Source organism: Athene cunicularia (genome assembly GCF_003259725.1).
Source record: "Athene cunicularia isolate RWA chromosome 3 unlocalized genomic scaffold, athCun1 chr3_part1, whole genome shotgun sequence".
NCBI classification, from domain to species: domain Eukaryota; kingdom Metazoa; phylum Chordata; class Aves; order Strigiformes; family Strigidae; genus Athene; species Athene cunicularia.
The window spans coordinates 39,207,232-39,223,121 of record NW_020799097.1 but is presented as its reverse complement, the minus strand read 5'-3'; the positions used below and the strand labels follow the sequence as shown (position 1 = coordinate 39,223,121).

The window sequence follows — 15,890 nt, the reverse complement described above, 5'->3', positions numbered from 1 at the left end:
AATATATGTATTCCTTATAATCTTACATTTTTTCTTGAGAGGCACAATTTTTATTTAGCTTTGGTGAAATAATGACTATTGCACATATTTCTGAAGTGCCATCATCTGTAATATTAATTTCTTTAAAAACAAAAAGAAATGTATTAGTGAACCCTCTTTACACTATGGTTTTAGAATAGGAGAGGCTTTACAGTCAATTATTTATGTGCAATGAGTACTGAAAGCCTTATTATCTCAGAATAATCAATGTTTGGCTGAAGCTTGAGAACACTAAGAGCTAATCTTAAAAGTCCTGATCCAGTGTCATTTGAAATGGCAGAACTCCCATTGATTTTAAGCGCAGGAGGATGAGGCCAAAAAGTATTGCTTTGAGAGATAATTTTAGATAATCAGTTGAAAACATCTGTAAAAGAACAGAAAACTCAGCTTTCACTATCTGCATAATATGGTATGAAGTATTTTGGCAGACAGGATCTCTTGACTTCAGAATGGTATGTATCTGTATTTTATGTTTCCTTGGGGAGCCTTGTTTAAATGTGTATCTACTGAGCCGGTGTTACTGCCTCTGGGAATAGACAGGTGGCAACTGGAAAAGTTATGAGCAAACTGGGAAGGAGTAGGGAGACTTAGTGAAATACTGAAATAATTGCATATCTTCTTGTTTAACACTCAAGTTACTTCTTTTTTCCTTAAATCCCCAGAAAATTTTCCTGTCCAGGTTATGCTTTCACTCATTCTGGTGAGGCCATTCACTGTTATCTCTCTTCAGCAACTCTGATAATTTGCCTGAGTCAGTGCAGAGAGGCCTGTGGTATGTGGGAGCCTCTCTCCTCCTGGAATGCCTGGAAGATAACAAGAAAAATGAAGGAAGTGACACCCAAAATGCAAAGATAGTACCAGCGCTTCAGGATGCCTTCTGGTTCAGGCTTGGACTTGTGGGTCTGTGTCAGCTTGTAGGGCAGGGCTGGACAAAGAAGCCAAGGAACTATTCAAAGATAGCAAGGGAGTAGGAAAGAGGAGTTTCTGGCATTTGGTGAGCCATTCCATTCTCAGACAGGGGTCTGCTGTTTTCTGAGTTTGCATGAATGACAAAGGGTGAATTTTGGCTAATTTGGAGGAAGTTCTGAAATGTGATTTAATTATTATTAAAAAAAAAAAAATCCTCCAGAACTCAACCTGGTTGTCCATCGAAGCCAAAAATACTACCAGAACTTAATTTTAAAGGTTCTTTCTTCTCATTTGCTTATTTACAAAGGAAGGAAAACCAAGAAAGAAAGCAGGAATGGAAAAAAAAAAAAAAAAAAAAAAAGTAGGTGTGGTCTGTACTGTCTTTTCTGCTGGGGTAAGGTATAGGAAACCTTGTATTGCACTTATTAAAAGTAGGTAGATTCTGTTTAATAGTGGTAATCTGTGACTACACTTAGGGAGTTTGTGTCTGTGTATTGATTGAAGGAGTTATTTTTTGAATAAAAGAGTTTATTTTCTGAAGCAAGGAAGATCTTTCCGATCCTTTTACTGAGTGCTGGGAGATGCCCAGCACTGTCAGTGCTGAGCGGCAAAGTCGAAAAGCTTTCCTCTAGCGAGGAAGAGACAGCATCAGGAAGCAGCCTGTAGATAAGCAGATATTGCTAAGTAGGGAAGTAGGACAGATACCCTGAGACAGCATCTGGCAGAGCAAGGGAAGAGACATGAACTCTCCTTTTCAGAGAAAGCCAGAGAAAGAGCTACAGGGACCCAGCTCCTAGAAAAGAGCCAAAAGTTCTGAAATTCCATAATATTTAGGTGCTGAGCTCACACTGATTTCAGTCTTAAAAAGTGCTATATTTAGTTTCATTTATGTTCCGTAATAGAGTCCCAGTCCAATTTAAGAACATAGTAACCTCAAAAAAACTTGGAAATTTTAGCAGTTTGTTGCCCTTTTCCACCTCAGGATGGCTTTTTCTGCTCCTACAAATAGGAAATAAAATACTGATCTTGGCAAAGTATATTCAATGGTCCAGTTTGACATATATATTTACCCATCATTTCATCCATATATTTGTATAGACCATAAAATCGTATCAGTGAAGCAAAAAAGTGATTTAAGAATACCCTGTTTAATAAACTAGAAGGATTTTTTCTGCCTGCTAAAACAGTGAGCCACATTCTCTCATTTCTCATTCAGTCACACATTAGGACAGATTTGACCAAGTATTTTTAGTTGGAGATTTGGAGCGGCTAAAGTAAGAAATCCTCTTAATAAAAATAGGAGCTTTTTTTAAACTATCTTTTATACCAGTGTAATTCCATTGACTTCATAAGATTTATTCCTAATACATTCTGATAGGAAAAAAGTAGCAGGTTGTGGGCACTTTTATTTTTCATTTACGCGGTGGGGGTAATGTTGCCACTGTGCTTGTGCCCTTCTAATGAAGGAACTATCTTGTATAGCATTTCCTTTTTACCAGTTATGACATGCTACAATACATAGATAAATGCGTGCTAGATATGAACACACAACACAATCATTACTTATTTTCCTTGTGATTAAGACAGTTTTCTAGTTTTTCTGAAGCATCACAAGTCATCCTGAGTTTCCTGTAGGAAGCAAACTGGGGTGAGTATGAAATGAGCAGGACAAAGCTGAGTCAGAAGCACTCTATAAACTTCCACAATTTTAATCAATTTTGTTTTGAATGACAAGAAATATTAAGCTTCTGTCTTCCAGGGGAATATTTCTCAGTAACGTTTACCAATAGCTTTCGAATTTCAACCTTATGCTTTTGTTATTAAATGAAGCAAGAATGTAGGGAGAGAGACTTTTTTTTTTCTTTTTAATCTATCTATCTATCTATCTATCTATCTATCTATCTATCTATCTATCTATCTATCTTTTATTAGGCCAGTTTATATTGTTGAATAAAACCCAGACAAGCTTCCAGGTGTAGAAATCCATCTTCAGTTTTGAAAAAGAAGCCAATTTCAAGCCAAGTGTAGGCTGGGGGACAATTGTTTTGAGTTTAACTTTGTTATGGTGATCAGTTGAACAAATAGAAAAGAAAAAGGTGTCCGACACCTTGGAGCAGATGAGGATGTTAGTGAAGGCAGAGGTGATAAGGTTGTGGTAAATGTGTCTGAAATAGCTAACAGAGTCTGTGGGTGCTGCTGTTATTAAAAAGACAGTTGAGGCAAGGGACAGCAAAACCGAACGTCAGAAATCTGGTCAGGTGTGATTCACCAAATCCAGCTATACAATAAAGATTTTGCAAGAGATTGAGTGAATCATGAATCAAAGCCTCACTTTCATAGGAACATAAGGAATGACAGGGATCTCTTTCAATATTGCATCTACAACAGTGACTGACAAAAAGGAGGTAGGTGCTTGAAAATAAATTTAAGACTTTGAATGTTTGGGAGTTTCTTAAAGTTGTAAAATATTTGTAAATCTCTAAGGGTAGGACAGTGAGCAGTCTGAGTTAGTTACCCTGGGCTCTCAATCGTGAAAAATAGGCACACAGAAAAAGCAACTTAATCTTGTATGTAAATAGATGTTTAGGGCTATTTCTCTTCATTGACTATAAATGCAACCTAGAATGTGTAACTCAGGTTTAGGCAGTTAACTTCTGAAGTGAACTTCTGACATCTGAAGTGTCTCTTCCTGTGAAAACACAGTAGAGTTGCAAGAATGGCCTTGAGTACCGACCCAGAACTGTCTGCATTGCCAGGGGCTGTTCCCAGTAGGTGTTTGGATGTGTGCTTTCTGTTTGGGAAGGGAAAGGGAAGAGTTGGATGCATACAAACCCTGCTGTGCTGCTTGGCCTCGGGAAATGTCTCATTTAGCCGGCATCAGCACAGACTCTCACTTGAAATGAGGACTTACAAGCCCCTAAGCCTTAAAAACCTACACCCTGGTGCAGTTTTCGGAAGTGGCTCCATTGCATTAGCTTTACTCTAAAACCAAGACGAGATCTTGCCAGAAACCTTATCTTTATAAAGGCAATCCTTTTATAGTTATCCATGCATTCATTCTCTGGGCATTAAATTCAAATGGAGATTATTCTTTTAAGTGTTTGTATAGATCTCTGCTGCTCTTTATTTTGTTACTCTTTGCTGAAACAATGCCATTGCTATAGAAGTGGTTTATGGTTTTGGGGTTTTTTGTTGTTGTTTTTTGTTTTGTTTTGTTTGTTTGTTTGTTTTTTTTAAATATTGTTCTCCCGTTTAATAAGAAGTGTTAGGAAACCTTAGTAACTCTTTCTTTTTAAAAATGAGATTCTGTTCACTGAAAACTGCAGCAGGATGCTTGATATTCCAGTTCCCCGGGAAATTCATACAGCACTGAGTTTGTGCTCTCAAGCTGACCTTTCTTTCATTATATAAGAAAAAAAATAATCTCTATGAAAGTCAAGTTGAAGATAAGATCAGCATGGTGGGCTGGTAATTACATAAAGTAATGTTCAGTCATTAGGTAAAATGTACAGTTGATCCTATGGATTAGATGTGGGCGAGGAATATGATCTAGCTTTACTGGTATAAAAGAAAGATGCAACTTTTTCGTACATCAGTTTCGGGAACGTACATCCAAGCTTCAAGGACAGCTCACCTTCAAACACCATCCTGCAGTTTTTCAGCTGTCTGATTTATTCCTGTTGAACAAGGGAGGTAATGTATTTTTAATTTTTTGTTACTGTTAAAGATGAACAATTACATATCTCTGGCATTCTTTTTCCCTTCTCTCCAAAAGTTTTCATCTCCTTCCATTTTATCAAAGGTTTTACGTTGAAAATTAACCTAAAGGTTGCTTTGGGACTAAAACATCAGTGCCTGGGGTTAAACTAACTTTGTAAGTAAGAGAAAAAGAGGTTCTAGAATTGTATGGCAGCTAAATGTTGATATTTTGTGATTTTTGATTGGGAATTTTAACTCTTTAACAGTAACTTTGTGGTTTTTTCCTGGTCAATGGTGTTGCTGTCAAATGTCCAACATTATGCAACCGGTGGTACTAACACATCTTCTAGAGTCTTTAAATTCTCAGTCACGATTAAATATGTTAAAGAAAGGAAAAAAAAATAGTGAAGATTTCTCAGTCTTCAGCAGTTTGCTAGCAAGTTACTGTGTACAAGACACTGGTCTGCAAGTGAAGCACTGGCAGTTGTAGTTCATTGTTGCTGTGCTGCAGCAGTACTTACTGGCCAAGCATCCCAAAAAGAAATGAACATAATGTGCAAAGTGTTCAACTGCTGTTGGGTATGATAGCTCCACCATCACCCTATGGAAGAGTATAGAGAGATGTCCCAAGTTTATGCTGAAAACATAAGGTTATTTTGTACGACCAGTACAAAGGATGCCCGTTGAACAGAGCTTGCTGGCATGTCTGTGCCAGGACATGGACCACAGAGTTAGACAAGAGATCCAGTGAATGTGAAGGCATCCCCAGTCCCATGCGTACCTGAACAGAAGACCCATTGGCAAATACAGATGATTGATTGCCTGTCTTTGTGAGGGTAACTGTTAACATGATAACTTATTTACAGGAAAAGACAAGATATTGTAAATAATGGGGTGAGACTTTAACTGCTGGGGAAGACTTAAAATTAACATCTTTCCAAAGAGCTGGTGAAACTCATGCATTATATAACACTCCAAATTTTAAGAAAGTTAATATTTAATAGAGCAAAGTAAAAGCTTCCTTTGATTTGATGATGAGATGAATGAGTGGTGTAGGCACTAACTGGGTTAGGAGCATGGGCACAGTCAGAAAACCAAGATCATCAGGCAAAATGGCTGTTTCATTGGAAAAACAGAGAAGATCACATGTGGGTTTTATTGACAGGTATCTTTGGTGATTTCGGTATGAGCCTGGCACTCTGTCTCAATAGAGGAAGTGCAAAACTGCAATTTCAATTCCCCTTTTGGTTAATGTAATTTAAACAACTTCCCTCTGGGATTGCCTCAAACCCTTACAACATACCAAATCGTAGCATTCTCTATTCTTAAAAAAATTAGGATGGAGAATGCCACTGTGCCTTCAGCAAAGAGCATGAAATCACAGAATAATCAGTCAAGGGTTGTGGTGTTATTTCTGTGGCTGGCATCTTATTGGAGCCATTGGAGCATCCAGGCTACCAAAGGATTTACGATGATGTGGAAAACAGGTTGTTTGGAAAAGGCTGTCTGTCTTCTCCTGTTGGTGCATTAGCCCCTCCAGCTGACTCCTCACAGTCTGGGGAGTGTCCCCTTTGGCAGAACATGGCTTAACATTAAACTGTGAAATTGTGTTCCAGTGCAGGCAAGTCTGCCAGCAGTCATATCCCCTCTATGAGTCTGGAAAGAATATATACAGTACATAACCTTAAAAAAAGTGCCTTATTTGCTGGAGGGAGGGATCCAGCCAATTTATTTAGCACGACTCCACAGATGTGTCTGAGCTCAGTTCAGCTCCCAAAATGTTTGGCAGGACCATAGGAGGCTGTGGATCTAAATGGTGTGAGGGACCACCTTTCTTCAGTGGACACAGGTTACTCTTATTGAGGAACAGGGTGCAGAGAGCTGTCAGCTGCTTATTAGAAACCTGAGAGCCATGTTCAATGCTCTGTGGGGCTACCATGTGACAGGCACCGGTTACAACCACTGCACTGGAGTTGGACCCAGGTTGATGTTTATCAGTGGCAGTTTATTAAATAGGCCAAAGCCCATACACAATCTTATTGTAACTATTTTGTGAAATACAATCGCATAGATAATAGCTAATGCATGCATAGGGAAGGCGATATGACCTGTCAACGTTTCTTTTCTGCGGGTTCATGTCATGACCCATTGGAGAAGATGTCCAGTTTAGTGGGAGGGTAGGGAGGGTTGGCATCAACTGGTCTCAAGCCAATAAGCATGACTTAAAAAAAAGGGAAGCAAGACTGTCTTTGTCCCTCCACAGATTTTTCACCTGTACATAGTGGGGCCCTTTCTGGTACCTTGTTTGTATATCTTACCCACTGGTGTTGGTTTTACTTCATTCTCTGGTTGTTTTAACTTTCCCTTTATGGGTACTTCCAGTGGCTGCTCAGGCTCTTGACATGAGTGCTAGGCTGTGAGTGCTTTCTGGTGGATAAAGCGAGTGGAGTGACAGAGGCATTTCTTCTGCACTGCTGGGGCCTTATCACTATCAACCATAGACTGACCATCGGGCCTCTGCCCGGCTCTGTCCTACAGTGTAGGGAAAAAATATTTGCCCATCTTCAGTGGCTGTGGTCTGGGGTTGTCTCCCACACCGTGTTAATGGCACCCCCCATTCCCTTTGCCACCTGTTGGCTAACATCAGAAGAGTATTTCTTGTACTCAGATGGGGTTTTGGTAGCCCAAGCAGAGATGAGTAACTGCAGGTCACATTCAGCCTGCATCCATACGTACATACATACATTGAACTGGATTTTTCATACCTCTTCCAAATGCTTCTTTCCGATGTTTCCGAAATTGCTGCCAATGGTTTTTCTTCCTGTTCATTATCAGCTGCTTTTAATTCATTTATTTTCTGCCAGCATGAACTGACTCACTGGGCAGGTGGGAGGGAGGAGGCAAAGTTACTTGTACCCAGCACCCAACACTTGCCATCCATTAATTGTAACCTCATTGGCCTCTTAGCCATTCAGTTTAGCTGGGCTTCAGATCAGTCTCTTACCTCTAGTTTTTGCTGTTTAATTAGAAAGAGGCATGCTTCCACTTTTGTGTCTTCATTCATTGCATGGGACAGTATTGCACATTCATCTTGCTCATAAACTGTTTCTTTCCACTTTGCTAACCCCAGCCAGGCAAGGGCCATGTTCTTGTCATCCTGCCTTTGGTCTCAGCCTCCTCTGCCTGGGCATGATCTTTTTCTGATTGCTGCAAGGATGGAGCTCTCTTTGATTTTGTTTCCCGGTTTCAAAGCTACCTTGCAGGACCTGTGCTCTGCTGTGTTGTATGTCTGTTTAATCAATGAACCAAGACCTGCTGACACGTGCATAGCAGCCTCACATCCCCATATATCTCTGCGAATTTGTGCAGTGATGGAACATCCCTCTGCTGATCAATACTCTTTTTGCACACATCCCAGTGCTCCAGGTTCACTCTCAGATAATGATACCAGGCAAGTGGCTTCACTCCTTGGACCATCTCAGATTTGCCTCTCCTTCCAGCTGTGAGCAGGCATTATTTGAACGTTTGCATCACTGTGGCAGTCCTTGCAGGGATTCTGCTGGGTAGGTGCAAATCTGCAAAAAAGTACATTTCCATTATGTGAAAGCTGTCTTTCTTTAAGTATACTTAATTTTCTACCATCTTTCCTCGTTAGGGCTGACAGTGCCTTCTCTTATCAGTATAGAATGCTTAACTAACCTCTACATCAAATCTCAAGGTCAATTTATTTCTTGCTTGACATTATTGTCCTTCTCATTCCCATATTTTTAGAGATATTTGGGACCACAATTTGATCTGTGCCTGGAGAATATTTATCATGGACTAACAGCCCTGATTGGTTTATTTGGAAGAAGAGAAGCTCTTAAGTAGTTAAGGAATTTTTTTTCTTTTCTTGATATGCACAGTAGCTTTCAGTATCTAAAATGCATATATCAGTGTTGTCAGCTTGCGGCCTTATCCTGCACATCAGTCATTAGTACATCATGCTCTTGTGTGACAGTTTCAGTCTTTTAAAGTCAAAGGGTCAGGTGGTCTATGCAGGCACGGAAGAAACTGTTCAAAAGATCCAGTTGCAAACAGTTGCAAGAATCTGGAGATGCAGTCAGCAGATCAAACACAGCCCGAACAAGCTGTCTGTTAGCTCCAGGCATGGCTTGGGGGGGTGACTGCAGAGGTGGAGAGATCTGCATGATCAGATAATGTTTCTGAGAAGGCAGGTAAATGTAAAGTTTGGTGATTAGGTGCTGCAGCCTTGGGATGCTGCCAGGGGTGCTTGGCCAGTCAGGAATAACCTGGGCCAATGAACCAGGTGCTGCTGCACATCCAGAGCCAAACACCCTCTCTTCAGGGTGAAGGTAGCAGTGCTCAGCCCAGAATCCCTCACAGCATAATCTGCAAGGTCAGGGAAAGTCCCCCTGTTAAAATGCACACTGTGTGTCTGTGTTAAAAGGCCTTGAGACTCAGTCCTTCAAGACAAGGCTGTCCCTGGCCAGCCTAGTTGGGTGAAGGAGTGCTGCTGTCTCTGCCACCTGCACAGGCTGACCTGGATGGGGAATTTAATCCTTCAGCATCCTTTATACATTCTTTTCTCCACGGACCCAGTTACTTCACCAGGGGATATAAGTCATCCCTGTTCATGTCTAAAGGAAGGGCTCAGGCCTATGCTTTAGAAGAAAATAACTTTAAGGGGGAAATTCTATTTTCTGAGTGAGAGACTGGGCCAAAACTGTCAGTGATTGGGCACAATGCAATTGTCAGTACAGTATGGAGGCTTAGTGCTTGAGAAGGAAGTTACAAACATCATGCCTAAAATACTATATTTTAACACTGAAAAGAGCAGAAGGGAGATGCAGTATTTTGTTTTATGTGTGCATAGCTCAGCTGAATCCCAAGATTTTTAAAAGTAGCATTAGTTGACCAGATGTTTAATACATGAATATCTGAAAACATGTGTAGCATCTTTAGCCTAACTCAGATCCTGTCTGACTTCCCAGTGAGGGAGGTCCTCCTGGGATATGCCACAGGCATATAGCAGTTATCTGGCTCAAAAGAAACATCAGTTTCTTATGACCAGTTTATGAGCAATTTTCATCTCTGACCAGGCAGGTACATAATGCTCCAGAAGAATTTTAAAGGTCCTGTGGTAGTTACCAAACAGCATCCTGCCCATCTGCATATAGCCCTTATTTAGCACATCTGATGTTTGGATATGGAGAGAGCTGAGGTTTCATTCCCCCCCTACCCTGTGAAATATTATTGTGACTAATAATGAAAAAAAGTAAATACATCTTTAAAAATTGATCAGAGAATTTGAGATTATATTCTTAGAGTTACAACTTACATATTCTGCATCTTTAATATTGTAGTCCCCCCAGTTATTCATATCAGAGATATGCATTACCCTGTGGTATAGATTTGATCTGGATCAAATATAGCCACACAACTGCATTTCTGTTGAATTACCCAGAGAACAAGTGATACGCTATTTATGGCCACTTCATCTCATGTGCTAGCTGTGGAAGGACAGATGTGTGGTGCTGCATGTAGCCTTCTTGCACAAAATTAATATATTGAAAAGATTTTTGAAAGTTTGAGCTGACCAGGGTGTGTTTATGCTGAACCTGCTTTCTATTACTCAGATCCCAAAAGCCAAGTTGCTGCATCAGTAAAATGAAGCCTAAAGAAATCTCAGTCCAGAAGGTTGCAGCGATGCTGAACTCCCTGGGACTCTCTAGACCCTGGGTGATGCAGGTGGCCCTGGGGCTGTTCAAGCCCTCCTTAGCACCACATCTCCTTGGGTGCTCTGGCTCACAGCATGTAGTGCCTCTCTAATTACATAGATTGCAGGAGCTTTCTCCCACCAAACAACAGGACTGTGAAAATCTTTTTGACACTAAAGTAATCATAGAATCAAAGAACTACGGAATCATTTACGTTGGAAAAGAACTAAGATCATTGAGTCCAACCATAAACCTAACACTACCAAGTCCACCACTAAACCATGTACCTAAGTGCCACATGTACACATCTTTTAAATACCTCCAGGGATGGTGATTCCACCGCTTCCCTGGGAAGCCTCTTTCAATGCTTGACAACCCTTTTGGTGAAGAAATTTTTCCTAATATCCAATCTAAACCTCCCCTGGCGCAACTTGAGGCCGTTTCACTGTATGAATGAATAATCTGACTCTTGGTTCAGGAAATTATGTCCTGATGTGAAATTATTTTCCCTGAAATTAGTCTTTCTGTGTCCCAGATTCTGCAGATTCTTTTGTCTTCTACATAAGCTTTTGCTAGCTTTATCCATTCTACCATAAATATTAGAGAGTTACAACATTTGAAGTTTATGTGCTGTGGCTTATGTTAATATTCAGAAAAAAAAATTGTTAAGGCACAAAAGAAAGGCACATTTTTGTTATTGTGATGTAGACAATTTTCTGAGCCTATAAAATGCACATCAGTACACTGCATTTTCAGTTTCCGATCCCATTTCTAAATTGTCTCTGTTACTTGCACTGAATGCTGTATCAGTGTGTAGCCTAGATACCGGTACTGTACCCAGTGCAAAACAGTCCTTTAAAAATGTGTGTATTTGTATTTCCAGACACATCATGGATTGCTACGGGAAGTATGCAGCTGTCACTTTGACCATTTTGTCTGTATTTCTGCATCTTCTTTATGCCTTCCCAGATGGAGACTTTCTTATGCAGGGTAAGCTGCCTTCAGCACTCAGAAATAGGGTGATTATTTGTAAAGAGTATTAATTAAACTTCCACATGTTTTATAAATGTGCTCACAAATCTTATTGTTCAGTTGCATTTATTGACACTGAGATATGAAGGTATAATAAATCAAGATAAGTCTGCTATGGGTATGCTTCCTATTTATTCTCTAAACTTGATTTGTGCAGGTCAGGAGTCTCCCAAATGACCATGTCCTCATGTTGACATGGGCAATCTTAATTCTTGAAACGTTATCAAATAGAAATGTTCTGGTTCCTTGTACTCCTGAGATCTAAATGACAAAATAACATCAGGAACATCAGAACCATAGCTTCTCCTCATAATATGCAAAAGATTTTCCCTCTGGAGATCTCAGAATATGGGATGTTGGTAGTGTAGCATTCTATGGAAGAGGCATATTAGGAAGATTTTAGGTGTGTTTTGGAAGTTGTGGATTTTATTATTCAGTCTCGAGCCAAATATAGAAAAATGCGAGCTACAAAAATCTTGGGATCACTAGGCACTTTTAAAATTCTTCATAGCAGAGACTTGCCTGAAAACAGGCAATGTCTAAGGAGCACTACAAATCCTGCAGGTGCTATTTAACTATCTATAGCTAGTAGGAAGTTTTCTAGGGACACCTAGTGCAGTAGGCAGACAAAAACCCTTCCACAACTGTCAAGAAAATTGTAAAGAAAACCCGAAAAGATACAACAATGCTTGTGCTCCACTTAGAAAGCCACAGTCTAGTTTTACAGCTGGTGCATGTTGCAGAGTTGAAGGACCCTAAAGAGGGGAGCTTTGGTGTCTGTGCTCTTCTGTTCTGCAGATGTCAAGCAGCAGAATGTGGCTGGTGCTTCCTGTTAGCGCCCGCACTTTCCCTTTCTTTTTGAAAATGAAAATACAACTGGAGACCAAGTAAAACTCTCTTCTTTATATTTTTATGGCAGGTTGTCCAGAGTGCAAGCTAGGGGAGAACAGATTCTTTTCCAAGCCAGGAGCACCCATTTACCAGTGCACTGGGTGCTGTTTCTCCCGGGCCTATCCCACTCCAATGAGGTCCAAGAAGACCATGCTTGTTCCAAAGAACATTACATCAGAAGCAACGTGCTGTGTAGCAAAGGCTTTTACCAAGGTGAGGGCGTGAATGGGTCGTGTTTAAGCTTCTTTTAGGATGCAATGTTTAGCTGGAGCAGTGAATAGAAAAGAATATATTTTTGCTGGAGGACATTAGAGAACTGTTTGAGGGAAGTATCCCTGGCATTTATGTCCTTTGCGCTTGGGTTCTTTCTTTTTTCTAAAGAGGAAATTAAAGTGTCAACCAGTCCCGAATCTAATATTCAGATGGGATGTGGAAATTGCTGCCGTGCCACTTATTTCAGTGAAACTGCTTTGGTTCATGATGCCTGCATTCCCGGTGGTGGACTTCTTGTCCTCTCATTTTCAACTCTTCTGGATGTGAACCCTCCCCTTAAATGCTCTACAGTGTGTATTTGATTTTAATAAGTAATTTTCCTTGCTTTTTTCCTGCATGAGCAGGAGTTCTCTGGGAAGGTGGCTGGTCAATACTATCAATTACATATATGGAAATGAGGGACCAGAACCATCTGTACTCATTAGATTAATCGAGATTGTGCTTTACTTTTAATAGTATAACCAAGAGGGAACTGTAAATGTGTGCAACTACTTTGAGCATTGAACATTCTCATCTGGAAAGTTCTTTTAAAGAGAGATTCTGCTAAAGCTGATTATTTTGGGAGTAACTCAGCTCCAGGTGAAGAAACCTTAAATTTGATGTAATAAATGGTGAATTAGTTGAAACAAGCTAAGGTGTCTATCGTATGGTGATCTGAATTATGCTAGGAGCTCGGTTCAGTTACCCACTCAGATTTTGTGCCATTCGAGATACCTGTTAGTACTGAAGACATCTGTGTATGACTGGCAGACACAGGACCCATAAAAGACCCTCTAGAGTGGCAGCTGGAGGCTTGGTGATAGCCCCTCTGACATCTCAAATGGCAATTGACAGCTCTGTGTGCGCAGCTGAACAGAGTGCTGGATCTCCACTGGCTGTGATGAAAGCCCAGATACCTGACCTACCTATAGACACCTACAGCTGAACCCATCCTGGCTCTTCATCCGAGTATAGATCTTTTCCTAGACTGCCAAAATTATACTTGCCCTAAGGCAGCAACTAGAATTTGGTTGAGATTAAAAATAAAGATGACTCATCGTGTTTGTGGTCTCCATTTTTATAATCCCCATATGAAATATTTTAAGGACACTTCCTGTTTTTTCATAGATTGGTTACTTGACACTTCTTGAAAATGAGACACTTATGCCAAATTAAGGACACCAAACTATGTCACTATGCATGTCACTATTGAAAACCTTCTCTTTACAGCTCCGAAAGCCACCGATGATGCAACTTCACAGATTGGTGTCCTGAGGCTGTTATAGTAAATGTACCCCAAAAGCCTCTGTACTTTGTGGTTAAGAAAAAGACTTCAGGCATATTTTACTTAAGAATGCTGTTTTCACTTGTAGCTAATCCTAATTATTTGTTACATGTGTGTGTTTTCTTTTTTAAGATTACCCTTAAGGACAATGTGAAGATAGAGAACCATACAGATTGTCACTGCAGTACCTGCTACTATCATAAATCCTAAAGCCCGTTTCTTTGTTAATGTTCAAGGACAACGGTGAATGGAATATTTGTTTTTCAGCATTTATAGCACCACTGTGTAAAATCTTATGTTTTCTGGTCAAGACATTGGGTAGACCTTTGAATAAGATGGATGGCTATTTTATTTCCTCTTTGCTTCTTCATGCATTTAAGTAAGTTTAATTATTTCCATTAGGGATAAAATACAGCACTTGCATGACAACTGAACGCTTGATCTATTTTTAAAATAAACTGTCAGTTAAATCATCAACGTTTCTTGAGGAAAAATGATGATTTAATAGCTTAAAACAGAAAAAGATTCTGCTGCAGTTAATTTCTAGGTTTGTTGTTTGGGTTTTTTTTTGTTTTTTATTTTATGGGAGAGGGAGGGAAGGAGGAAGGGAGGGATGGGAAAGTGGACAGAAAAAGAAGTCATAATTTCCCCTTATTCATTTACTGATTAGATTTTTTGAAGATTCAACGTTTTGTTTCTCCTGTTTCCCATATTTTCTTTACCTTGTGGGCAGAAATTCTAACAGTATATTATCTATGCACGGTGCTCTGTCTTTCTGTGCTATCGCTTGTTTTTCTTTGAACTTAATCTCCTCCCATATAGACAGGTAAATGGACACAGAATCAGATATAAAAAATTGTACAGTTTCACGTAGCAGTGGTGGAATAGAGGAGTTGCACAACAATATTAATTGTTTAAAGTATGCCAGAGCAGCATGGTATAGGGCTTTAGTAATTCCCAAATGCAATGTGCTGGATCCAGACATACAAAACGGAAAGGTAGGGGTTACATTAGGTGAGAAGAGGGCCACAGAATATGTACTCAGAATACATGACCTTAATATCATAAACTGGGATTTGAGAGATAGTATTTGTTTCGTTGTAATAGTTTGGATGGGCTTCTCTGGAAGAACTACTTGCAGGTCTGGAGCCTACCCCTGCGAACTGAAGTGAATGAATTCCCCTGCTCTTCACTCTAATTTTGGGGGTGAGAACACCAGCCTTGCTATGGTCGCTGGCTGGAAGGGTTTAAATGTGCTGACTCAAAAAGCCTCAGATACATTTGGGGAGGATTTCCATGCAGCAGATGCTCTGAGGGTAGCAGTAAGAGCTTCTAATGGTGAGAGGGAAGGTTGCCTGGGGTGAGGCTGTGAGGGTGGCTGGTCTGTCCTCGGGCCTGGCCGTGGCTGATATCTGCACCAGGGCCAAATGACTGAAGTAGTTTAGACAGGCCTGTAGGGCTAAACTGTGATGGGGCACTTGAGCAGCCCAAAACTGGCAGGATTTAATGATGGTTTAAATCCACTGTTCGTCCAATCAGCTGCACTGTGCCATTCCTGGGAGATGTTTTGTCTGACCTGCTCTTGAAAAACAGCTCCAGTGGTTATTCCAGAATATGCCAAGGAGAGTGATATTGTTGCTTCACTATTTTTACTATGCTGGAAAATGTCAATCTTCTGAACAGATTTTCCTTAATATTTTATCTATGTCTCATTTACTTCAACATTACTTTTGGTCAAAGGGAATGTAGCTGAGTAGGGTGGTCTTTAGAATTAATTTAATAACATCAGCAGCACAGGTTTTCACAATGAGAAGTCTTAATTTCTCATGCTGTACCATCACCAAAGACATTACAGGAATACATGTCAAGCAGCTGCTATAGCTGACTCACAATTCCAAGTTGTTCTACAATTTTTTTAAACATGATTGTTGTGGGTGCTTTTGCAGGAGAGCCAGGTCCTGCCTGGGATTTCTGGGCAACGAGAAAGGAGTTTGAAGCTGCAAGATGATTACCTTTGGGAGTGCTGTTGCATTTTCTCATAACTTTGACAGGAGTGAAAGGAA

General features: G+C 40.2%; 1 protein-coding gene across 2 annotated transcripts; it reads left to right on the top strand.

Moving 5' to 3' along the window:
• Positions 1–415: 415 nt before the first annotated feature.
• CGA (glycoprotein hormones, alpha polypeptide) lies at positions 416–14,367 on the top strand. Of its 2 annotated transcripts, none has more exons than XM_026845369.1 (4): positions 416–491; positions 11,251–11,357; positions 12,319–12,503; positions 13,960–14,304. In XM_026845369.1, the coding sequence occupies exons 2-4, from the start codon at positions 11,258–11,260 to the stop codon at positions 14,035–14,037; spliced, it is 363 nt and encodes a 120-aa protein (XP_026701170.1). In that variant the 5' UTR covers positions 416–491; positions 11,251–11,257; the 3' UTR covers positions 14,038–14,304. The 2 variants fall into 2 exon arrangements, with proteins under 2 accessions (XP_026701170.1, XP_026701169.1); XM_026845368.1 differs by lacking the exon at positions 416–491 and adding an exon at positions 4,543–4,641 and having other exon boundaries at positions 13,960–14,367.
• Positions 14,368–15,890: the final 1,523 nt, after the last annotated feature.